At 41.5% G+C, this 19,858-nt stretch overlaps 1 protein-coding gene across 2 annotated transcripts; it reads right to left on the bottom strand.

Moving 5' to 3' along the window:
- Positions 1 to 8,288: 8,288 nt before the first annotated feature.
- LOC124677978 (protein EXECUTER 1, chloroplastic-like) lies at positions 8,289 to 18,759 on the bottom strand. Of its 2 annotated transcripts, none has more exons than XM_047213910.1 (12): positions 18,262 to 18,759; positions 16,732 to 16,848; positions 15,812 to 15,877; positions 15,017 to 15,123; positions 13,724 to 13,802; positions 12,368 to 13,078; positions 11,785 to 11,893; positions 11,493 to 11,659; positions 10,757 to 10,831; positions 10,588 to 10,680; positions 10,389 to 10,507; positions 8,289 to 8,834 (listed from the first exon to the last, which is right to left on the bottom strand). In XM_047213910.1, the coding sequence occupies exons 1-11, from the start codon at positions 18,757 to 18,759 to the stop codon at positions 10,415 to 10,417; spliced, it is 2,115 nt and encodes a 704-aa protein (XP_047069866.1). In that variant the 3' UTR covers positions 8,289 to 8,834; positions 10,389 to 10,414. The 2 variants fall into 2 exon arrangements, with proteins under 2 accessions (XP_047069866.1, XP_047069865.1); XM_047213909.1 differs by having other exon boundaries at positions 8,289 to 8,797.
- Positions 18,760 to 19,858: the final 1,099 nt, after the last annotated feature.

Raw genomic sequence — 19,858 nt, 5'->3', positions numbered from 1 at the left:
GCTTAGATGAGTTTGATAATTATATTGTTAAGCAAGAAAATTTTAATATGAGAGTAGAGAATCATTTAATGGAAAATTCTCAAGCTATTAGTCAATTGCATGATATTGTGGAGAGAACCTCCAATGATGTTAAGATGCTTGTCAAACATTTTCAAATGATTCAAACTCAAATTGATCAACTCACTAAAGTGCAAAATGACTTGTTAGGGAATAATTCTAAAGAGAAACATGCTTATGAAGTAACAACTAGAGGTGGTGTCTCTACCCGGGATCCTCTATATCCTGAAGGGCATCCCAAAAGAATTGAACAAGATTCTCAACGCATTGAACCTAGTGCTCATTCTAAGAAGAAAAAGAAAAAGAAACATAAAAATGTTGTAGAATCCTCTGAACCTGTTAATGATCCTAATAGTATTTCTATTTCTGATGCTGAAACTGAAAGTGGTAATGAACATGATAATGATAAGAATGATACTCCTGATAAAGAAGAGGTTGAAGAAGAACCTGAAAAGCATGCTAAAAATAAAAAGTATACTAAAGAAGATTTTATTGCTGAGAAACATGGTAATGAAAGAGAACCTTGGGTGCAAAAGTCAATGCCTTTTCCTGCTAAGAAACTAAAATCAAAGGAAGAAGAACACTATAATAAATTCTGTGATTGGATGAAACCTTTATTCTTGCAAATCCCTTTGGTGATGCTATTAAATTGCCTCCTTATTCAAAGTATATGAAAGATATTGTTACTAACAAAAGGAAAATCCCCAATGAGGAAATTTCCACTATGCTTGCTAATTACTCTTTCAATGGCAAAATTCCAAAGAAGTTGGGCGACCCAGGTATACCTACTATTCCTTGTTCTATTAAGAATAATTATGTTAAAACTGCTCTATGTGACTTGGGAGCCGGTGTTAGTGTTATGCCTTTTTCTCTTTATAAGAGACTTTACTTAGATAAGTTGATACCTACTGATATATCTTTGCAAATGGCTGATAAATCTACTGCTATTCCTGTTGGTATATGTGAGAATGTCCCTGTTCAAGTTACTACTAAGCTGCTTGATATTAACTGATTTTGTTGTATTGGAAATGCTCGAAGATGATAATATGTCTATTATTCTTGGGAGACCTTTTCTTAACACCGCAGGGGCTGTTATTGATTGCAATAAAGGAAAGGTTACTTTCAATGTTGATGATAGGGAACATACCGTTTATTTCCCCAAGAGGATTGAGAAAGCGTGCGGAGTTAATACTATCTCTCATGTGAGAACTATCAAAGTGGGATCCATCGATTGTCCTATATATGAGCATAAAGAAGAATATCAAACTCTTGTGATTGGATCCATATCAATACAATTCAAGGTAACATGATTGATTTGAGGTTTATTTCTTCATATGCTATGTAAAATTTATTTGGTGACAAGACTTGATCAACCTTGTTAACAAATACCTTTTATATGCATAGAGGAGGTAAACAACATCTCTTTCTTTCTCCACTTGCTTTAGTTGCTGTAGCACTTTTAATTTGCAAAGTTTCTTAGTTGATTTGAGATTTCAAAAAAATTTCCTGGCCGGTAATAATAAACCTAATACCCGAGAAAATGTGCATTTTTCAAAGTTTTCAAAAATTCGCGAAAATTATACCGTTGGTCCTATTTTTCGACGAGGCACCTGGGAACACCGAGAGGATGACTGTGGGGCACCGGAGGGCGCCACACCACGGCTGGCGCGGCCAAGGAGGTGGCCGCGCCACCATGTGGTGTGGGCTCCCCTCTGCCCCACTTTGCCATCTCTTCCTCCCGGCACCTTCTCTCTCCCGAAAAAACTCGTACCAAGTTCATCTCTCTCGCGTTTTTGCTCCGGAGCTCAGATTTCTCGATCTCTTTGCTCAGCCCAGATTTACGTCGAAATTTGGCACATTTGCTCTTCGGTATGTGACTCCTCCACCCATCCAAGTAGAATTTTGTTTGGTTGAGTATATCTTGAATATTTTGCTGCTGTAGGTAACATGTTTAGTGAGCTTGCATGCTTGTTCTAAGTGGTAGAAACTAGTTTTGATGCATGATTAGTACTCTAGCAAGTTCCTATAGTAGTTTCCCTCAATTTTATGTCACCAAATCAAGTTTTATATTGTTTGTTGGAAATTTCAGAAAATGAAGAAGTTCAAATTTGGAGAGTTGTTCAAGAAGGGGACAACCAGCACCGGGAGGCCTTCTAGGGCCGCCACCCGGATTAGGCAATCATACAATGAAGACATCCTTGCGCCTAGCTTCGCGCCTGAAGAGGACAACGGTCCTCCTAATGCTTCTACTTTTCCATGTTATGATTTTCTAAGGAATGCGAGGAATATTGGAGGATTTCTTCACCCTTGTCAACAGGGCGGGGTTAGCCACTTACGTTGGAGACGAAAGGGAGCAGTATTATATGCTCACAAAAATTTTCGTCGAGAGTTTCCGGTTTGACAATAAACAATATGAGCCAACGGTTGCATTCGGGATTTATGGTAATCCTGTTACTATGCAATTGACGGATTTTTGTCTTGCTTTGGATATTGACCACTGCAGGTACAGCAAGTAGGATTGATGACAACCCTCGGGACTTGTTGGAGCTCTACCGAGGGATCACAAATGACGACTGTCGCACCATTCAGCGGGGCAAGATAAGGAACATTCAACTCCCCGCCATTAAATATTTTGCATACTACATTGCTACTAGCATTCTTGGTAGGGAGAACACTAGTAATATTTCTAGCTACCATCTTGCTTTCCTGAACATTGCACTTACTGGTCAAACATCTTATCACCTTGGTGCTCTTATTGCTCGTCGCTTGTCTACCAGGGGACCTATTTTTGGAGGAACTATTGCACTGCGTGTTTTAACATATCTAGATCTTCCTATTGATCCTAATGATGTGCCATTGGCCCCTAGGAGACTTGATATTGCTGCCATGAAGAGTCATCATTTTGTTACCACTGAGTCTACTTTGGATAATATGGCCTATAGAATGTTGTTTGCTGACGGGGATGAGAAAGAAATCCCTCTTCCCCGGCCCAGGCTTGTTTGATATTGACAGGCAACCATGGTCGCGCACTAAGGAGGAGGTGGAAGAACATATGAAGATACAAGAGTTCCACCAGCAACATGACTCCGAGGACGTCGGAACCTCCTACGACCACACTGGCACATATCCGGGTGCTTCTTCTAGCACATACCCGGAATATGACCCATCTTCATATTACGGAGATACTACTTCATGGGATCGATGGGATTGAACTCCACTTAGGCCAAAAGCCTAAGCTTGGGGGGAGGTATACCGGCATCACTCATTCTTTGCATATTATGGTTGCTGGATACTTGCACATACTTGCTTTATTCGTTTGAGTGGTTTTCTAATGAGAGGAAGATGATATTTGGGGAAGTGCTGCCTGAAAACAGATTCTGGAACGTTACCGTAAAAATTCTCAAAAATAGCCAGAGCGTCATTTTGAGCTGCAAATTTTTGTGCAGGTTCCCCAGGTTGTTATCTAACTTTCATTAGTTGAACACTTTTTGAACTGAGCAACGTAAGATTTTTGTAAAAATCGATTTCTGTACTGCTGTCAGGTTTTGGCAGATTTCTGCCATCTCGCTTTTCTGTGTTTCTTTTAGTTTGCTATTTCTTGTTTTTGCTTTGTTTCTTTCCCAAACCACAAAAAGACCAAAAATATTTCTGTTGTTTCTCTTCACCATTTGTTTATCTTGGTTTCTTGCATTTGTTTCGCTTTATTTGCTATTGCTAGTTTGCTATAAGAAAACCCAAAAGATTTTGCTTTGTTTGTTTGTTTCCTTTTGTTCTTATTCTCAAATTTGAAAACACCAAAAATATTTGCTGTTCTTCTTTGGTTTGTAAAGTTCTTTATGAGTTCAATGGTCTTCGGTGGCTGGAGCGTGGTTTTCATTTCATATTATCCAAGCTACACAAGTGAAAAGGGCAATAATGACGATCTACGACAATCTGATTGTGGTAAGAGGCTGGTATGAACTCTATTTGTTTTCATTTCTGTACATATACTCATCCATGTGAGCATGCTTAGTTGGTTCATGTGAGGTATATGTTATTTGAGAAAGTCTAGTAGTTCATGATCTCTCATGATTAGTTCCAATCTATTAATATGAGTAGCATGTCATGGATGTTTGCTTGCATTGTTTTATTCATAAGTAAGTATGGCATTGTGGTATCCTCCTCTGAATAATTCATTTATATTGACTTGGCACATGCTCACGCATGCATATGACTGAACAAGAGTCAATTAAGCCTCAATGATTTACATTGCTTCGAGTTCTTGTATCACTTTTATGCCTCGGTTAATTTATTTTGCCGCAAGCATGATTATGACGATTCTTGCTCTCTTGATTTGTCGCTCCCTAGTCTTTTGCTAGCTTTCACTTGTACTGAGCGGGAACGCTGCTCGTGCTTCCAAATACATGAAAACCAAGTTATTCCGAGTGTCCACCATAAATACCTATGCATGGCATTTCAAACCATTCCAAGTAAATTCTCATGCGCTACCTTTAAAACCTTCAAAATGCTTCTTAATTTGTGTTAATGTTTCATAGCTCATGAGGAAGTATGTGGTGTTTAGCTTTCAACCTTGTCATTTACTTTTGACGGACTCTCATATGGAATAGTGGCACATCCGCTTATCCAATAATTTTGCAAAAAGAGCTGGCAATGGGATTCCCGGTCCCGAATTAATTAAACTTAAATAGACACTCCTCCATGGTTTGTGATTGTTGGACGGCACCCGAAGGATTCGGTTAGCCATGGCTTGTGTAAGCAAAGGTTGGGGGAGTGTCATCATCATAATAAAACTAAAATAAAAAGGCACTCCTTCATGGTATGAGATTGTTGGCAGGCACCGAGGATTCGGTTAGCCATGGTTTGTGCAAGAAAGGTTGGAAGGAGTGCCAAATAAATATGCAATAATTCATGGGAGCCGCTCTTGAAAGTCCGGTTGGCGAGGTAGTTAGTGTACCCATTATCATTCGTTGACAACAACAAACACCTCTCAAAATAATTTTACTCCTGATTTATAAAAATGAAAAGCTCTAGCGCATGTTAATCCCTGCTTCCCTCTGCGAAGGGTCAATCTTTTACTTTTATGTTGTGTCTCCATCCTTTCTTTGAGCACTTTCTTGAGAGCACAAGCTTGTCATTCTTAGTATAATATGCTTGTCTCAAAATATGATTGGTTGTGGTATAACTTTGATGCTTTTATCTTTGACAATCACTACTTCTAGTCTTTCTATGAACTCCGGAGGTGCCGGGCATTTATGTTTTGCCAATCAAATACGGGCAAGCGAGATACCACTTTATCATACTCTCTTATGAACATTGCAATCTTGCTTATGTACATGATTCTTGATGCTTATTATTAATTGTTGGTACCTCTCCATGATTGACATAGTTGTTAGATGATCTTATTTGCATGTGCCTCATTATGAGCTTGCTTAAGTATTAGCCATATCATGAGAATATATACATCATATGAGCAAATGTGTTCGTGAAAGTTCTTTTATCGCTCGGTTGTTAGCTGAATTGCTTGAGGACAAGCAATAAGCTAAGCTTGGGGGAGTTGATACGTCCAAAACGTATCTACTTTCCCGAACACTTTTGCTATTGTTTGACCTCTAATTTGTGTATTTTGGATGCAACTAACACGGACTAACGCTGTTTTCAGCGAAGCTGCTACGGTGTCTCGTTTTTGTGCAGAAATCCAACTTTCGGGAAAAACCTCGGAATTTATGCGAGAAGGCCCTATTTTCCCGGAAACTAACGGAGCCGGAAGGGAACTTGAAGTGGAGGCCCGAGGGCCCCACACCACCAGGTGGCGCGGCCCAGGGGGGCCCGCGCGGCCAGGTGGTGTGGCCCCCTCGGCCGGCCTCCGACGCCCTCCTTCGGACTACTTATTCGTTTCGACCTAAAAACACACGGAGAGAAGTCGAAGTCGCCAGAAACCCTCCAGAACGCCGCCACATCGCGAAACTCCGTCGCGGGAGCCGAAGTCTCCGTTCTGGCACTCCGCCGGGACGGGGAATTGGAGGAGATCATCACCGCCATCACCGCCAACGCCTCTACATCAACCAGCCATGTTTCCCCCATCCATGTGTGAGTAATTCCCCCGCTGTAGGTGAAGGGGATGGTAGGGATTGGATGAGATTGGTCATGTAATAGCATAAGATTGTTAGGGCATAGTGCCTAGTGTCCAGTAGATTGGTACTTTGATGATATTGTTGCAACTTGTTATGCTTAATGCTTGTCACTAGGGCCCGAGTGCCATGATCTCAGATCTGAACATGTTATTGCTTCATCAAGATATTCATTGTTTATGGTCTTACCTATAAGTTGTATACACATGTCGCTGTCCGGAACCAAAGGCCCCGAAGTGACAAGAATTGGGACAACCGGAGGGGATGGTAGCGATGTGAGGATCACATGTGTTCACGGAGTGTTAATGCTTTGCTCCGGTACTCTATTAAAAGGAGTACCTTAATATCCGATAGTTTCCCTTGAGGCCCGGCTGCCATCGGCTGGTAGGACAAAAGATGTTGTGCAAGTTTCTCATTGCGAGCACGTACGACTATAATTGGAACACATGCCTATTGATTGATTAGTACTTGGACACCGTTTTATTATTATCTGCAAATGCCCTGCTATGATTGTTACATGAGTTTCTCTCATCCATGCAACGCCCGTCATCCGTCCCCGTGCCTACAGTATTTTAATCCTGCTGTTTACTATAATCACTACTGCTGTCTTTGTTACTCTGCTGCCGTTATTTCACTACTGCTACTGGCTATAAAGCTGTTACTAATTGATAAACTCTTGCGAGCAAGTCTGTTTCCAGGTGCAACTGAATTGACAACTCCGTTGTTAAGGCTTCCAAGTGTTCTTTGTCTCCCCTTGTGTCGAATCAATAAATTGGGTAATACTTCCCTCGAAGACTGTTGCGATCCCCTATACTTGTGGGTCATCAGTTGTACAAGTGAATGCACTCTCTTCAAGTGCCTTATGCCTTCGTCCTCTAATTGAGGTGAACTCTAGGGTAACAACATTTTTTTCAAATATATATTTTCAACGCTTCAAAGGTTGTTTCTCTGTGTGTTTATTAAGTGGTGGGTTGTTAGAGTAGTTCACGATCGCAACATGTGAGGAGTGTTTTATCTATGCGACGATATTATTCAACTATTTGTGCATCATTTCTATCTAGACGTCTTGGACGCTAGGGTATTGTGTGTATCGCATTATACATAGACCGAGAGGATAATATTTGCTGATGTGACTATAAACACATACTAATTGTACTTGTTTCATTGTGATTTAGAAGAAATGAGCAACACAATCTTTATTAGCTGACTCGTATACAAAGAGTTGTTTTACTTGGTGCAGCACGAAAATATGAACTTCCATAGGGTGGTTAGGAGGATAGTTGTACCCCAAGCTCACCAGAGATCAAACTTCAGGTTTGACATCTATGTGTCTCGTAAAAAGCGGAATATTTATTTAGTGGGAAACGATGTACCCGTCGACAGCGAGGCGTCTGTGATGACTTCGTCAATTCGTCAATTTCAAGATCCAATCCACCAGCTCAGTCTTCCGGAGGTGCTCATAGGGATAGGGTGTGTGTGTGCGTTCATAGGAATGAATGTATGCGCGTGTATGTGAACGTCTGCGTTTCTACTATGTTTCTAAAAGAAAAATGTGAGCATTTTTTTTTAAAAAAAAAAGAGAGGCAGTGGTCCCTAGAAGGTGTGCAAAAGCTACATTGAACGAACGCTCCAGCACGGACGGGAGTCGTCCTTAGCCTTCCATCTCATCTACTCGTTGCCTTCCACTTGACTGTAAAACGCTAACAGCTTCTGCGTCTGCGCGTGCTCATTCCTTAGGTAGCGACCTCCCGTCGGCGCCGGCCGGTTGACGCGACAAGTGGTCGTCCCTAGACAACATATCACGCCATCACGGTCACGTCCTACACACGTCACATCACTGGATGTTATTTGTCGGCGTTGGCCCACCGGTTTCAGTACGCCTCACTAGCAGTACCTTTGAACATCTTGATTTCACGAAGACACACAAAAAAAGGACAGCTAGGAAACAAGAACCTGATCTGGTGGTTGACGGAGCGGATGCCTGCTAGTACCATCCATGCGTGGAGGCTTAGAGCCATATGCAAGTTACCCTCTGAAATAGTCATAGTAGTTTTTTGCTTGATTGTTGGAGAGAGGGGAAAGATTGGCATTGCGACATGGACATAGTTCAACATAATTGAATATATTGGCATCGAGCTGTATAAATATACATCAGTCTATATCTCCGATGACCGGTTTGAACGGTGACCTTAGTTACGCGATAACACACTCAAGTTTTCACCACGCTGCAAAAAATTGTTGCTTATATTTCACATACAAAATGGCCCTGTATGAAGGCCAAGTCTTCACTTCTACAGTTCTACTTGTTCTCGAAATAAGTTACTCTTATCTGCTTCTGATGTAGCAAGTCTTGACCTCAACCCAGAATGAGAAATGCTCACCCTTCAAGTTGGCAGATTTCTTCTCTGGCTTCAATTTCTCGCCCTTCAATTTTACAGCTTTCTATGTGAATGGCACTCCCATGTTGTCATCATCATATTGCAGGGTCATCTTTGAAACAAACCCCGTATTTGGAAAATGTGATGCCAGATGAAAGTCAAGTTTGCTCGAAAGGCAACTATGTACATTATCATCTGTAAACTGTACAACAGCATTTGTGATTGTCGACAGACCTGGTAACAAGTGCACAGAAATTCAATGTTCAGTCTCCTGCAGTATGAAGATGTTAACTAAGGGGTAATAAGTAGAAATGGCCTCTCAGGGCAGAGTAGGGCAAAGACATAACACGCGTAATGCAATAGAGCCCAATATCTATAGGTGTTGCGGTGGATCCAACTGTATTACTACTAAATTGCAGATATCATAATGAAGTCAAATAATGGATTCGCAAAGCTTATTAGTCACCTTTCACTGGTGAAACAAAATAAACTCATGAATTTTTTTTTTGTGTTCAGTGAATTTGAGTGGCAAAGGACATCAAGAATCAATCATGATAATAACACCATCAGTTAGAAACTGGCATGAGAGAGACAGGGAGAGAGAGACACAGACAGACAGACTCGGTCATTTGATAGACCAATGCTCGTGCATGAAAATGAGCTGGATGTATATACATATTCAAGTGCAAAAGACAACCTACACCTGTCCGTGTCCCCCCAGCTCAGGGACAGGATGCGCCTCTTGATGAGGATCTCAACCATGAAGGACACAAAGTCCATAGGTCCCATAGCATGCCCTTCGAGATACCTTCTACATATTCTGAGTAAAACCACCTATTGAGGTGACAATGTAGGGCAAAAGAGTCCAGCTGATGGTACTGGATCCATCACATCACCAGGAGTGAGTCCCTGTACTGGAGGTCTGATAGATTGATAGGTTAAGTGATCCTGTACAGAGGACCTCCCAGGAGGTCCTTTGGGAGGGTCATCTCCGTCAGATGGCTAAAGACTCGATGCTTGCAAACCCATGCCTCTGGGGACACAGCAGCTCTTGTACTGATGGCGGTGTTAAGTAGTTCGTCGAACAAGCCCCAACCAGGCATATTGTATGCATTGCTTCGGCAGCTGCTTATAAGCATAATGGGCTAGCAAGGTTTCTATTCCGTGAATGGCACAGGGAAAGCACCTAAAGGGCTCGCTACTGACAATGTAACATGGAGCTCATGCAACAATCCGCAACATCAGTCTGCCAGCAAATCTCTATCAACATAAGGATCAAGCATCATCGGAATCTCAGGTAAGAAATGAAGTAAAACTCAAAAAAGGACAAGCATAAATTCCAAGCAGAATACAGTACAACAATCATGTTTTCCTGAGTTATCTATCAATCTAACATGCTCAGACAAACCTAGAATAAACCAAATACTTCTTTCTCAAAACAAGTGGAAACAACCCAACATAACTTTGATTAAAAGTAAGCTTCGGTAGAAATTCACCTAGAAAACCATTTATGTGTTTCAAATTTGGCCTTGTGTTTTAACCTATGAGAGCACTATCTGTCTTGACAAAAGATGTTCAGCTGATGAAATTTTGTCCAATTTAATGCTAATTGGTTGGTACAGGGACTACAATATTACATGCATTAAGAATGAGTAATTCTACACATAAATTATCAACAAGAACCACTTCTGCATGAACAAACAACAATATTGACCAAATGCAACAAGAAACAACAGTAAAGGGCATGATGGTTATCATTTATCAATACTTCAGAACAGTGACAGCTTGGATAGTAAGTAAGCCACGATAAGATGAAATGCAGTACCTTCAACTGCAGCTCTTTAAGTCAACCTAGTCAGGAAGACTCAGCCGCCTAAAGAATTCAAAAAGATGGAGATTTGATGTCCAGTAAAAGAAAGCTATCACAGGACCATCTCTGATGAACTGCAAATTGCACATTGAACTCTGTTTAAAAAATGTAATGAATATAAAAACAAAGATATGCTTTATATATATAATTTTACCTTTCCATCTAGTATCAAAAGCTCGCCATCAACCCACCGAGGATTTTGGAAACCAGCATCTGCAATTCTCCTTTGCCCCTTATACCTAGCAACCTGTATTATATTGTAATGTATGACAAGCAGTTTCATAGTGAAAAGATAAAATCACTAATCTTCTCAGAGAAAATACCACTCCGAGTTCTCTAGGGATGATTCCCTTATGAGGGAGCAGATAGTGTTTGCCAACTTTGGCACGGAAGACAACCTGCAATGGAAATAACATTGATAGAATTAAATTACTAATTGTCAATGCAAAAATATCTACACAAATTCAACTTATGAGCTGGCACAGGTTAATTTTACTCAAAAAGAAAAATAAATAAACAACTGCAACCTCTATGTTGTTGCTATACAAACCAACACGTAATTTAATTTTTTGTATGTGTGGCATTAGTCAATTTATTTTATAATAGTGCGTGAACCAGACGAATAATGCACAAGTATTTCGACAGCGTCAAATATTCGTATTGTACTAAATAGTGATCTCCAATATCAGAATAATCTGAGCAAGGATGTCATAATAAGAAATTAAGGCATCTTAATCAGCTCTAGTAATCAAAGCTGTCAGTTACTACATGATCACATAAAGAAGAGAGGGGTACCACAATGCAACTAAGAAACAGAGTAAGGGCATTCAACTTAAAGGATTTAGAATAAGGATGTGATCTACGGATATTGAGTGTGTCACCCCTAATGTTATGTAAAATGCAAGGTATTTCAGAAGACTATTCAAAAACGTGCAATGCATGATATGATAAACACACTTCTTACCTTAGAGAAAGAGTAAGTGCAAAGTTAACATCAAAGTACCCAAAAATGGTGCATTTCAGCTGCAAACAGGAAAGGCATAAACCAAAGCATAATACCTGACCCGCTGGTACAAGATTGTCCCCAGTCAATTTGACAGCTTCGACGTACTCGTAAAATTTAAGATCCACATGCTCCTCAGGTGAATCATCCTCCTGCCATTGACCGAATTTCCGTTGTAAACTAAGGACTTCTGAGTCGAATCCAGATGCAGTCTCATATAAGCCTGCCAAGAAGTTTTTTTAGAGCTAATACCAGCAAAGGGAGACGACAGATAAAAAAATTTGAATGGTAGATGACAGATAATGATATCATGAAAAGCTCAAGTGGGAGGTATGAATAGAGAAATACCACTAAGAGGATCGGAAGAGATAGGCATCTGAATACGGCTGAAGTGGGTAACTCCATATAGTTTTGGCTGAACATTGTTATTGTGTTGCTTAAGACCAAGTTGCAATATCTGCAGCAGATAAATTGAGATGAAAAACTCTTCTTTCTTTATGTGACTCTACAATGCTATTTCAAAACACATGCCCCTTTGTTTTATCTTATATACGTGGGAAAATCGAAAAAGCAATACGAAGGGGATTCAAGCTATGTTCATGCCGAAAGGAAATTAATACAGATAGCTTTTTGACATCCAAAAGACAACTCAAAAACAGATGTTAGACTAGTTTGCTGAAGTTTTTGGACAGATCAATGCAGTCTATCAGCAAGACAAAATGTGGTGCAGTTTACAGAAAAAAAATTCACAAAATTTGCTGACAGTTTATAAAAAGTTTAGTTTGATGTTGTACCGGTTTGTGCATACTGGCAACATTCAGAGAGAAACATAAATAGCATTGGAAGCCCAGAGTAAATAATAGGTTGTTTGTTTACTTTAGCAGTAAGCCATGAGATCAAAGCTATTGCAGAACAGCACAGTATCAATTACCGGTAGTTTCCTGTTGCCCCCAGCCAACTTTACACGATCAAACTTTAGATCACCATCCTGTTCAATGGTACGGAAGCCAACTCGCTTCTTCGGAATCTGCTGAGCCCTTTCTGCATCTGGCTTTTTACTCGACTGTTCAGTATAGAAGGAGAATGAAAAGCGGTCTCTCTTGTCTAATTTAGCAGGCATACGTTCAAAGGTTTTAGGTGATGACTGAGAAGCAAATTCCTTGCCGTTCTCAATTTCAATTCCTATTGATAGTAGGGCTTCAATATCACTTTCCTCGCCAGACTCATTATTATTCTCTTCTGCTGAAATTATTTCTGCTTCTTCATTGTTATCTTCATCACCAATATCTTGTGAAGATTCATTTTCGATCTCAGCATCATCATTTTCATCATCTTCCTCTGACATCTGGTCAAAGATTTTAATTATATAGTCTTGGTTGATATTTTCCATAGGTGCCACTTTCAATATTTTGATCCTGGGAACTGGAGGTGAATCGTTTGACAAATTCTTCAAACCAGCTGGCCCAGCAGCAACGTCACTGTCATCACTACTTTGATCATCCATATTTATGCCTTCGTCGTGTTCCTCATGCTTAGCCCCTAAGGAACTACTAGAAATGTTCATACTGTTGATGTCTATCTTTCCACTCAACATACTTGGCAACTGGTCTGAATCACTGGCATCTGGTTTCAGATGCACTGCCTGGAAACAAGAGCCACATTCTGTCAGAAGATGTACATGACTAAAAAGCTTCAAGTTCGCAAATCGCGAGATAGCAATGACTGTAAGCCGTAACCTAGTATGGAGCTCTTGCAAGCTTAGGTTTTGTACTGAAAGTCTGACACTAGGTCAGATCAGGTATAGCAATCATGTCATAGTACAGGACTGCTACACTTGCCAGATGCCATATACCAGAGCTCAACGTCAACATGTATGGACTAGTCAAAACTTTGCTTATTTGTGGCCATGAGTAAACTAAGGCAGCTACGCTCGGAAGGCCGTTAACTGAAATCTTATGAATAAAGGATGCATATAACAAGATTTTCAGACACAACGGTAACTGTGGAAGTCAGGACATGGTACTTCATGTGCATTAGGAATGTCGGGGACCAGTACCTAGGTCCACCTACAACTACATAACTCAGAAGAAAGTACATATTAAAAATGTAAGTGCTTATCAGTATGGCATATCCAGCTGGCATCATCATATCCTATAATGCTATCGTCATATCAGAGGAAATAAGGGGTGTAACGTGATTTTACGAGCATGTGCCAACAACGTAACCTGACATTCTACTTGTGCAATTTGTGACAGGCGGGAATGACCATTTTTAGTTATGCACGTACCTGCAGGTTGTATCCTCCATTTGCCTCTGCAAAATAAATTTCGAATATAGGGAAACCATGACCATCTGAACCCAGCTGCCTGAGAGAGAGAGAGAGAGAGAGAGAGAGAGAGAGAGAGCGAGAGAGAGAGTTAAAACAGTCAATACTTTCAGCAAATAAAACAAATGTTCGACACAATTCATGCAACGGAAAGCCCATCGCAAGATGATTTGATTAAAATTAGTAATTTTGGAGAACTTAGTATTGAGCAACTAAATGAAAGGTTTAAACAACTAAATGAAAGGTTTAAACAACTAAACGTAAGCTCAAAGTTATGAAGGCGCACATGTATATAGGCATCAAGACAATCGACGTAACTAGAGGAAGGGAATTCATCTGTACCATAATAATATGGACACGCGGGTACTGGAGAAATGTAGCATGAGAGCTAGGTGGCACCCTCCCACACCTTGCCTGCCTAGTCAATTTATCCTGCCTAGGCAGACACCTAGCTCAGAGCCCCAAACTAATTTGTAATAATTAGGCACTAGTAGTTTGGGCTCCCACAGCACCTGACTAGCGCATACTACCTTGGAAAATACTGCTGATGTGATATGATTTGATGCAGGACATGTGCAGTTTTAATATTACCATTGAAGCAGCCTTCACATATGACTATAGTGGTTGAGAGGAAACAATTCTTTCTACAGCCTTCATACATAGCTCATATATCATTGTTATGAATCTATAATCCAAACAGAAGCTGGTAGCTCTTTCATATGATAACTGATCAAATAACAAAGTCGCTCCTACGAATCCAAGTTCCATTTCATCAATGGAAAATCATGATTTGACCCAGTTTCTTCACATTTCACGGTAAGCTTCAATAACTGATGTCATTGCCATGTTCTCTAATCTCTATGACCTCAACATCTTAACATGTTAACTTGACCACAAACAAGCAACTCCCACACCCCTTATTTGAATTAATTCTAGTAGTTACTCTCAGGTACCAAAACACAGCTAAGATGCACCCATTTCCATAATAGAAGGCATAGCTTCCTTCAGAATGAACACCCTGCAGTAGCTAACCCAACCATATCATAGGAATTGTCTTTTCTATCTCTTCCCCAAAACAGGGCTGATAAAACTAAGAACTCAAGTCACGCATAAACATAAAGCATGGAGAAAGCACACGAATAAGACTTATTCAAGAAAAAGCACATAGCCCTTAATAGAGCTAAAGAAAAACTTTGCAGTTATTTACATGCCAAACATAATCATGAAACAATAAATGATCTGCAAAAGTAATACCTGATATCGTAACTTTTTGCAACGTAACGTCCATGTTCAGCGCTTATACGAATTATAAGACCATATGGATCAGACAAACTTCCGGAAATTCCAGACCACCATCCCAACTGTGAATGCTCTAAAGGATCAGGTAATGGCATTCTTTTGCACGGATGAAAAGAAACAAAAAAGTAGAAAGGATATTCATAAATGAGAGTACAGTAGATAATAAAAACTAAGAAATGCTACTTCATATACAAAGTCTATTGTTTCTATGCACGAGTATTCCAATTTCCACAACAAGATATTCAGGTCTAAATGGCAGTGGCTTGTTGGATGACCTTATCCTGCATGAACTTAAAGCTGCTAGCTTACAGTTAAAAGGACATAATGGTCATTGAAAAGCAGTGCTAACAGTGGAATTAACTAGGCAAGCGGCAGGCCACATGTGGGATCAGTAACTAAGACGGATAGCATGATTACCATCTTTTAATTCCTCTGCTCAAGAGAACGTCGTGCTTTGTGCATGGTCTAGGCAACTGTCAGACATATGGCATGCATCTCTACCCGATGGGTCTGTGCTGTCATTCCGTACCTCTTCAACTTAACTCGAACTAAATCAAGTAATCAACCAGGATTCATGTACCATTTTCCTTCAATGTAATGGCTTAATCCAGACATTAACTTAAAAGGTATGTTCCTTTCCGTTAGAAAAAAGGTCCGTTCTCTGAAGTACTTAAATTATGTGTGGTACTACATATTACATATTTCACAGTTGCAAACTGTAACAGATAGTTGAGCCTTTGTGTTACTAACCAGTCCGGCACCAGCGTGGTCTCTAATATGAGCTGCATCCATATAACGCTCCTCTTCTACGGCCCTCTGTGAGAGTAAAAACATTAGATAAACAGTGGTCAATCATCAAATTAACATTGAACTATCAATCTTGTCAATCTACTCCTGGCATGAATCGAATCAGTGACTCTACATGAGAAAATTTAGAGTAATCCCTCTTAACTACAGCATAGTTTGGAAACAGGACAGGTCGATGGCTTGGTCAGGCTCCGGTCCCTGATTGGAAGGCTGGACCAGAGTTAATACTTTTGGAATTGAAGATATGTACAAAACACAGCAGGCAGGTGTACAATTGCTCCATTGCAGGCTGTGGGCTCAAATCCCAATCACTTGTATTTCGTTTCATCGTCCAAGAATTATTCCTCCAAGCAGACGCAAGTCCGGGATCTCTAGACTTGTGTGAAAGAACTCCTGTTCAACCGTGTCACCCCAGGTTCACAGCGGCACAACAAACGTTATCCAATTAAACAGCCAGTCATGTACTCGTGTCCAGTTTCAACAGGGTGTACTGTAAGTCGGTCACTTGTCATAGGTGGCATTTAGACTGACATGGTATAATGTTGCTGATTAAGATAGGGAATGTAAATACATTAGGTGAGAGAAATTTTTGTTGAAAGTAGATCTTGAAGGCCCCATAAATTGGGTTAACCCAGTTTAGATAATTTATTGCTATTGTTTCCGTCCAAATCAGTGAACACACCATACATTAATCCCCTTGTAGCACAGGAAGACACTACTTTGCAAGTCGGGGGGCAGGCAATTAACTGGGATATTGTGGAGTAGAGGGGCACAACGTGACAAGCAAAGTAAAATGATCGGAGGTGCATTTACTATTAGTTAACTATACAAAGATAAAAGAATAGATATTTCTAATTTCTTACATGTAAGTCAGATATTGCTCTGCCAACAGTATCATTTCTTGATGTAGAAATAATGGCCAACTTCAGTTTGTGAGCACTCCTATAGTCTTCTCTATACACAGCAGTCCGGAGTTGTAGCTGAAATGCAATATACAGCCATCAGGAAATTTGCAATTTCATACACAGGTTAAGAGGGAAAAAAATTGGAGGAAAACACATATACAGATGGTATATCAGCCATGCGTGAATATTAGAGTTGTTCTCTTTTTTTAAGTCCTATCCAGATATGACCGAAACAGCATGCTCAATAGTTCCAAACAATTCTGGGTATATTAAAATAAGCACATTCAATTGCTAACATTTAAAAAAAAAGTCCAAGCATCACTCAAAATGGTAGATGAGCTCATGACTCTTCTTAATGTTGCCACGAAGTCCCAGACAGAAAAAATGTTGCCACGAACTATGGACCTTCAATAATATAGTAGCTGGAGTACCATGAATCTCAGTAGTGTCAAACTGTAAATCGCATGTGATCATCATTTCGATGGTGAGTCCTGTAATTCCAGCTCTACATTAAGAGCACAGGTGTTCTACCAGTCTAAACCATGTGATGATGTCAGGAAGGTAGTCAAACTGTAGCTCGTATATGATCGGCGCTTCTACGGTGACTCTTGTGATACCAGCTCTACATCAAAAGTGTAGGTGTTCTGCCAGTCTAAACCATGCATGCTTCGTGAACCTACCAGATCATTGTGCCTATTAACAAAAGGGTATTTGAGCTTAAGAATAGCAAATCTTAAGTACAAACATTGACACTGTTTTCCAACGTGTTATTGGCGTGGTAACAGACAGCACAGGGAAAAGGTGGTTATGACATTAAGCCCAAGATATAGCCTACAATCACTAGGTCTAACACAACATTAGTAGTTCCGACACATGAAAAGAACCACAGGGACTAATCCACATTCCTAGTAGACGAAAATTGCTTAACGCCAATTATGCCAGGCTTGGCCTCAATAATGTCCAGTCCCTAAGTGTAGGCTTCCTTGGGATAGTAAATTAACATCAGTTAAGCTTATAGAGTATTTCTTCAAACTTGTGCCACACAAGCTGCGCCTCATAACACACAAACTAAATCACAAAAGACAAGGGATCACGCAAATCATATACATGAAGTCATGGTTTTAAAGGCGTCGCTTAGGCGTCTAGGCCCCCCCCCCTCCGCTTTAAGACGCCTTAACACCTTTAAAACCATGAAGTTATACAATGTTGCACCCGTTTTGTGTTGAGGTATCATAATCACGCCCCTGTTTTCCACAACCTAACTTGTTTGTGTTGCTAGTTTGTACTATTACTATAAGGCAGGTGTAGACAGTTTGGTAGAAGAAAATGGAGATGTGGAATTTAGGCATCGCCAGCAGAGTCATTTATTATACTGCTAAAGTACTAAATGCTCCAAGTTCGTAAACAGTAGTAACAAAAACCATCATCGGGGTGCATTCCGTGCAACCAAATTCATATTCATAGATAATCAGAATGCGAAAAACGAACCTGCAGTTCATCAACAAGGCCCTCGCTCTCCTCAATAAGAGCAAAGTGCTGCTTCCACCTCTCCCAGCTCCACTTCCCCTCTCCGTCCTCCACCTCCCTGCCCTCGCCGTCTTCCTCCACCTTCTCCTCCGGTTGGCGAGAGCTCTCCGCCCTCTTCCCCGGGCCGGCCTCCTTCGAGGCGGGCGTCGAGGGCCAGCGGCTGCCGACGTACTCGCTCCACCGCCGCACGGCTCCCTGGAAGGCGCCGTGGAAGAGCGCGTCCCAGCCCCGGCGGCGCTCGCCGCCGGAGTCGGCGCCGGGGCTGCGCGCGCCGCAGCGGAACACGGAGGCCGCGTCGAGAGCGCGGCGCGTCGGCGTCGGCGCGGCGCCCGCCAGGCGGCGGACGCGGAGGCGGCGCGCGGCGAGGAATCGGCTAGGGTTCGGGTCCAGCTGCGGCGAGGACGAGGAGGGCCCCGTGGCGGGTAGCGGCGCGCGAGGCGCGGTGTGGACGGACGCCATGGAGGCGGCACGGCGACGGCGAGGGCGACGGAGGTGGAGGCCACGCGACGCGAGGAAGCGGAAGAAAAGCGTGGCCCGTGCGCTCGCGCCTCGTGGTGGCCTGGCGTTGTCTCCTTTCCTGTGGATTAGGACGACGAGTAGGGGGCCGTAACTGATAAGACTTTCGCGGGGAGCAGACGAACCTCGTGCTCGTGGGGGAGAACATGACGGGTGGGCCCCCGGCGAGGGGAACTTATTTGTGGGCCCCGCGCGCTCGTGGTTGGCTCCAAGCATTTGTGGAGATGATTTTTTTGTCCAAAAAGAACAAAGGCGGCTATACCTTGCTTGGGTCCTCGGAAATTACTGTGCAAAAAAGATGGACGATAATTTGTGGGTCTGCTACCGTGCTAGCCTCACCGACGTGTCTAACTAACATCTGTCCAGGGCACACCGTATGCACTATGCAGATGTATGTATTATCCTATTGTATATTAGCTGTATTTTTTCTGGTACGTGCCACGTGGGTCCGTTCATTAACGAAGTCTCACTTTCGCAAAAAAAAAAAAAGTCTCACCACCATTGAATTCCTGCAATGGATTACTCAGGCTATGGCCGGCGCAACCGTACTTTGGCCGTACGAAGGATCGTCGCTTTAAAAATGGAGGCGGTTAACTTCCAGTCATGTGCGTCATAAAATCAAACTTCGAATTTGATTTTAAAACGATTTCGTAAATAATCCAGAGATAGTTCGTATAAAATTTGGAAAAAATGTAAATATAAAACATAAAACTAGCTAGTGGTGGCCACATCCGAGGTCTAGGCGTCGGTACATCGCCGCGGCGTAGTCATCCTTGTTGTTGAAGGGCTCCAGCTTCGGCGGCGCGTGGCCGATGCAGTCTTGGCCGGCATCGCCGCGCTTGCTTATGCATGCGGAATACAGTCATAAATTTTGTAGTTTATTGTGTTAATTTTTTTATTTTACATATTCATTACTAATACTTGCAAAAGTGCACAAGTTTTATTTCGCACTTTTAGGAAATATACAAATATGGAAGGAAATCACTCATTCCGGTGAAATTGAAGTTTTCTAGAATATGTCCTTGCATAACTGTTTTCGAAG

This window comes from Lolium rigidum, chromosome 7, assembly GCF_022539505.1.
Source record: "Lolium rigidum isolate FL_2022 chromosome 7, APGP_CSIRO_Lrig_0.1, whole genome shotgun sequence".
In the NCBI taxonomy this organism is placed as follows: Eukaryota; Viridiplantae; Streptophyta; class Magnoliopsida; order Poales; family Poaceae; genus Lolium; species Lolium rigidum.
The sequence above is the reverse complement of the archived record's forward strand: the minus strand, read 5'-3'. Positions and strand labels throughout refer to the sequence as shown.

Excerpts from the sequence above, each read along its gene's own strand:
- LOC124677978 (XM_047213910.1), bottom strand. The coding sequence starts at position 18,759 with ATGGCGTCCGTCCACACCGCGCCTCGCGCGCCGCTACCCGCCACGGGG. Across the intron at positions 15,878-16,731 it reads GAGCAATATCTGACTTACAT|AGGGCCGTAGAAGAGGAGCG; the intron begins GTAAGAAATTAG and ends TTACTCTCACAG. Across the intron at positions 13,803-15,016 it reads GCAAAAAGTTACGATATCAG|GCAGCTGGGTTCAGATGGTC; the intron begins GTATTACTTTTG and ends TCTCTCTCTCAG.